This window comes from Macrosteles quadrilineatus, unplaced genomic scaffold (genome assembly GCF_028750875.1).
Source record: "Macrosteles quadrilineatus isolate MER2022 unplaced genomic scaffold, UCM_ALF_1.0 Scaffold_3__2_contigs__length_128488019, whole genome shotgun sequence".
Lineage (NCBI taxonomy): Eukaryota > Metazoa > Arthropoda > Insecta > Hemiptera > Cicadellidae > Macrosteles > Macrosteles quadrilineatus.
In genome coordinates this window covers 51,805,733-51,810,465 of record NW_026542596.1, presented here as the reverse complement: position 1 = coordinate 51,810,465, position 4,733 = coordinate 51,805,733, and the positions used below count along the sequence as shown (strand labels likewise).

Below are 4,733 nucleotides of genomic sequence, written 5' to 3'. Positions count from 1 at the left end.
TGATCTCAACCTCTGATTGTAAGCCTATAATCTAAGGAAGCAATCACGCCGCAAGCACGAACAAGATAGATGCAGGGCCGTACCTAGATGCTCCTTTGTACGTGGCGAACCAGCGTAAGTGCGCCCTCCGGGGGGTCTGGGGGGTATGGAAAAATTTTAAATTTTAACATCAGTAAAACACATTTTTAAGCAATTCTGGCTCTTAAAACATCAAGAAATAATTCTGATTTTGACATTGAAAATTTAACTTTTTGCTACACTATAATGATTTTTTATGGTTTATGCTTAAATGATTGGCTAAACAATATATTTTTATAAAACATAATGATCCGTTAACCCAATTTCATCACAATGTATATTAAGGTAGTAAACAAAAGTAGGCCTATCCCTTTTTGTGGAATTTAATAAGTTACAATAAGTACAATTTGTACAGAGTTATTTACATAAGTTTTAATATTTACAACTGTATTCTGACTTCATCAATATTTACAATAATTGCACTTTCCTTGCTTTAACGAGAGCAAACTCATTGATTACTTCATTGAAATCAATTTTGGATGCTCTGTCATACTCGATTGATAAAATTGCCAAATTTGTCAGTCGAGTTTCGCACATGCTCGATCTCAAGTAGTTTTTAATTATCTTGAGCTTGCTGAAACTACGCTCGCAAGATGCAACACTGACAGGCATCGTTAAAAATATCCGTAAGGATATTTCTACATTTGGATAAGCATCTTTCAACTCGTATTTTGAAATGGCCTTTAAGAGATCCAAGTGAGATGCCTTCTCCAAGTCTTTTACAAGCTCTTTTGCCTGGAACTTAAAAGCAGCTACTTCATTTACTAGTTCAAAAGTGTCAATGTCTCTGCTGTATTTGACACCCAAGTCCGCTGCACATTTTTGAAGGTCACATACAGAGTTCCTACTTAAAGATTTGTCAGACAAGAAACTGAAGTCAGAAGAAATGTTGTGATAAATATGGGATCTGTTATCCATTTCACTCATAAGTTTGTCAAATACAGAGTAGCACTCTCTTTCAAAGATTTTTTCAGAGCTAATTAAATGCGCTTCATCTTCAGCCATCTCCCCAGACATTTTCTTGACCCTTCTTAGTCGTTTTTCGGCAAAACTGCTGTCGATGGACATAGAAGTACAGATTAGTTTGGCATTGTCTATGTACTTTTGTACACCTTGTTCTCGTAGATGTTGAATCTGTTTTGCCAAGCCAGATAGTAAACTTGATGCTACATCAAGAGTGACAGTCTTTCCTTGTAGTGATTTGTTGGTACAGTCCAAACTGATCAACACATCAGTCCAAATCTCTAGGAGGCATACAAATTCGAAATCAATTTGTCTTAACAGGTTTGTAGCACCACATGTAGTGTCAGAGTTCCAATTGTTGCTTCTATCGGCCATGTTTTGTAGCACCTTAAATACTGATGGCAAGTTCTTCTGCAGTGCTGTAACGGCTTGTCGTCTAGAAGACCATCTTGTCTCACAATGTCTCTTCAGGGTAGTTTTTACACAATCAAGTAAGGCTTCCCAACGTATTGTAGAACTACTAAAGAAATTAAAAAACTCCAACACTTTTCCAAAAAAATTCATCATTAGAACTGACACTTCTGCTGCGTGCACGCCAACTAGGTTCAAGCTATGAGCTGAACAAGGAATAAATTTGGCAAGGTCGTTCAGCTGGCATATATGAGCTTGGACACCTTCATATTTTCCAGCCATATTTGCACCGTTATCGAAGCCTTGCCCCCGACAGTTCTGGATATCTAAGCCGTCGTTCATCAGCTTGTCCAATATTTCTTCAGATAAACCTCTTCCAGTTTTCTGATGACTTATGATAAAGTCAACAAAGCTTTCTTCTATTACACACTCTCCATCCACAATTTTTACATATCTAATTATTTGACTCATCTGCTCTAAACGTGCTGTATCCGGGGTGCAGTCAAACATAATTGAGAAGTACTTGGCATTTTTGATATCTTGCAATATTTCAGACCTAACCTTTTTACCTAAAATCTCAATAACCTCGTTCTGTATCTTTGGAGAGAAATAGCTTGGGACATATTTTCCACTTTTTACATTAGCTATATGCTCATTTAGCTGAGGATTGTAGTGACTGATGAGTTCCAGAGTACTTAAAAATACACCACAATTTTTGTCATTTATAGAGTCAGAACCCCCTCTCAATGGTAAGTTATTCCTGGCACAATGAAGAATTACATCTACGATACACTTGAGAACACTGCGCCACTTTTCAGCTTCTGCTTTTATGCATTTTTGGTTCTCTGCGTCAATTGTACGCCCAGTTTGCAATCGGGTAGCTAGTTCTTTCCAATCGCCATATGCTTGTAGGTGAGATGCTGAAATTTCGTGATTGTGAAGTGTTGGATTGAGGTGTTTCCAATCATTAAACCCCTTTTCTACATCCGAGAAAGCTGACTTATCGTCTTTAAATAAAAGACAAGGGAAGCAAAACAGTGTATCCTTAGATTGGCTATACAACAACCATTGCCTTTGTACAGTTTCACCATTTCTTATAGTTTTAAAAAACCAATTGCGGGAAAAGTGCCTTCCATCATCTGTACAGGGAAATTTAAAGCTTTTTAAGTCAACAGTTTGAGGACCTCGTTCAACAAGTTTACAACGTACTGCATCAGATCGAAAATTTTCAGGCCATTGCTTGGGGTCGTCGTAGATTATTTCAATTTCTTTGCCTTCATTTGTAGGCGTACAACTACACCCTTCCTCTTCCTCAACAGCAGCACGCAAACGTTCATTCTTTGTGAATGGTTCCAGCTGAGGACCACAGTCTTCTTCTAAAGTAGCGAGGTTTGTGTCAACGTCCATTGGTATTGTTGGAGTTATGTAGCTGCGGTTGTCGTCGTCGTCACCTTCTTCTGATAAAGGTATCATGCTGCATTCTTCTTCTTCGCCTTCATTATTTTTGATGTCTTCTTCTTTAACTTCTTCTTGTATTTGAGAAGGTGTATCTTTTTTTCCCATTTCTTTATTTTCATTTAAAAGCCAGCCACCAAGTGCTGATGTTCTTGTCCTCTTTTTGTTTTTCTTTTCGGATGTTCTTAAACTGACATCCAGAAAGTTTCTTCTTTGGACCCATTTCTGAAAAAAATTCAATTCCTAATAGAATAGAGAATCCATATTTGTACCATCGTCACCAATCCTATTAGGCAATACCAATTCTTGTAGATTGTCAAGGATGCTTTATAGCATCCATAAATGCATTTTATTGTTCCCCAATTCAAAAAATATATATTATTTTTTACTAAAAAAATAATATCAGGAAGTGGGCTCTTAACCAGAATTTTACAGAACAGTAAAATGAATTGCATAAACTTAAGACATACAATCAGGGGGGGGGGTGTAGAGGGGAGTGTTTATTGCTCATTTCCAAAAACATTTGGCCCACACGGCACTCTGGGGTTGTTCAGCGCCTCAGCAATGTCTTCATGGCTTTGGCGTGGGGGATGGTTAGTGCACAAGGGTCCGCGCGCCCAGACTAACTGCGACTACTGTACTGCGTTACGACGAGAGTCAACGTAGTTCGCTAAAGCGTCCACAGATAGCAGCACTCCCTGGGTCCCATGGCCAATTGGAGGGAAAACGACGGGACAAGTTGATTTCTAAGCTTGCTAGACGTGGATTTTAAGGGAAAATTTACAAATACAAATAACAAACATAGCCCATTGTTATAGAACATACAAACTAGCCAATAATTCGTTCTTTTGTATAGGCCAACAGTGAGAGTTTGTAAGCAGCACCCAAGCACTTATACTACTATAGTATAACCTACAAACGGACCAAGGAATGGAAGTATTACAGAAAATAGAGAGGAAATAGGCAGTCGGAATATGCGAGTAGGCTTATTGCAATCAGTATAAAGTTGGGGCAGTTAATTTAATCTCCAGAAAAACAAGGCAGAAAGGCAGATGTTGTTGATGGCATGACATATAAGCCTAAGATTAGGTTAAAGGTTATGCAGTAGTTTTGCTCTAGGCCTATAATCACCAAAAGCTAAAACGGAACTTATGGCTAAAGGGTTATTCAATGTAATTAGTTTCAAACAAATCTTACCTAATTAATTGAGTGAGATCTGATGGATGAAGTGAAGCGATGTACGCAATACGAATACGGTTTAGGCCTACATAGGCTAAGTAGAGTATAAAGGCTTAGCACTGAAAGTGGCACTGGGACTGGACTGAGTGGACTGGCGTGTGGAGGAGAACTGGCAAGTGAAGTGACAGGCTTGCAAATCAAACAATAATACGCCCAGCGTTGCCAACTTAGAATTATTAACTTTAAAACGAAAATAGTGTCATGCTTACCACCGGGCCTTGTGAGAACGTCCCTGCGCCCATTTTTCTGTACAACTACAATGGTTGACATTGTAATAAATAATTGTTAATAAATCAATAAATTACATTAAAAAACATAAAATAATTTCATATAACCGTTATTATAGCTACCGTAACATAAGTGTAAAACGTCAATTTCTATTTTTTTCATCTAGCTCATAAAAAAAGTAAAATTTGTCCCTCTTTCCCATTTTGCGTTCTTGCCCAACCGGCGCCCATTTTGCGCCCTTGTCTAACCTGCGCCCTTGGCAGGGGCCACCTTTGCCACAGCCTAGGTACGGCCCTGGATAGATGTAAAAATACGTTACGATGTAGACGACTTTATGACGTCATAATCCTCTCTGTAAC

General features: G+C 38.4%; 1 protein-coding gene across 1 annotated transcript; it reads right to left on the bottom strand.

Annotated features, from left to right (window-relative positions):
* Nucleotides 1–486: 486 nt before the first annotated feature.
* Nucleotides 487–4,388, bottom strand: LOC128989198 (52 kDa repressor of the inhibitor of the protein kinase-like). The gene is made up of 3 exons (XM_054411069.1): nt 4,356–4,388; nt 2,662–3,132; nt 487–2,049 (listed from the first exon to the last, which is right to left on the bottom strand). Exons 1-3 carry the CDS (start codon nt 4,386–4,388, stop codon nt 487–489), a joined length of 2,067 nt encoding a protein of 688 aa, XP_054267044.1.
* Nucleotides 4,389–4,733: the final 345 nt, after the last annotated feature.

Coding starts and splice junctions, on each gene's coding strand:
- LOC128989198 (XM_054411069.1), bottom strand. CDS start 4,388: ATGGGCGCAGGGACGTTCTCACAAGGCCCGGTG. Junction 3,133..4,355: donor CGTTCTCACAAGGCCCGGTG/GTAAGCATGACA, acceptor AATTTTTTTCAG/AAATGGGTCCAAAGAAGAAA. Junction 2,050..2,661: donor AAAATTTTCGATCTGATGCA/GTACGTTGTAAA, acceptor TTCTCTCCAAAG/ATACAGAACGAGGTTATTGA.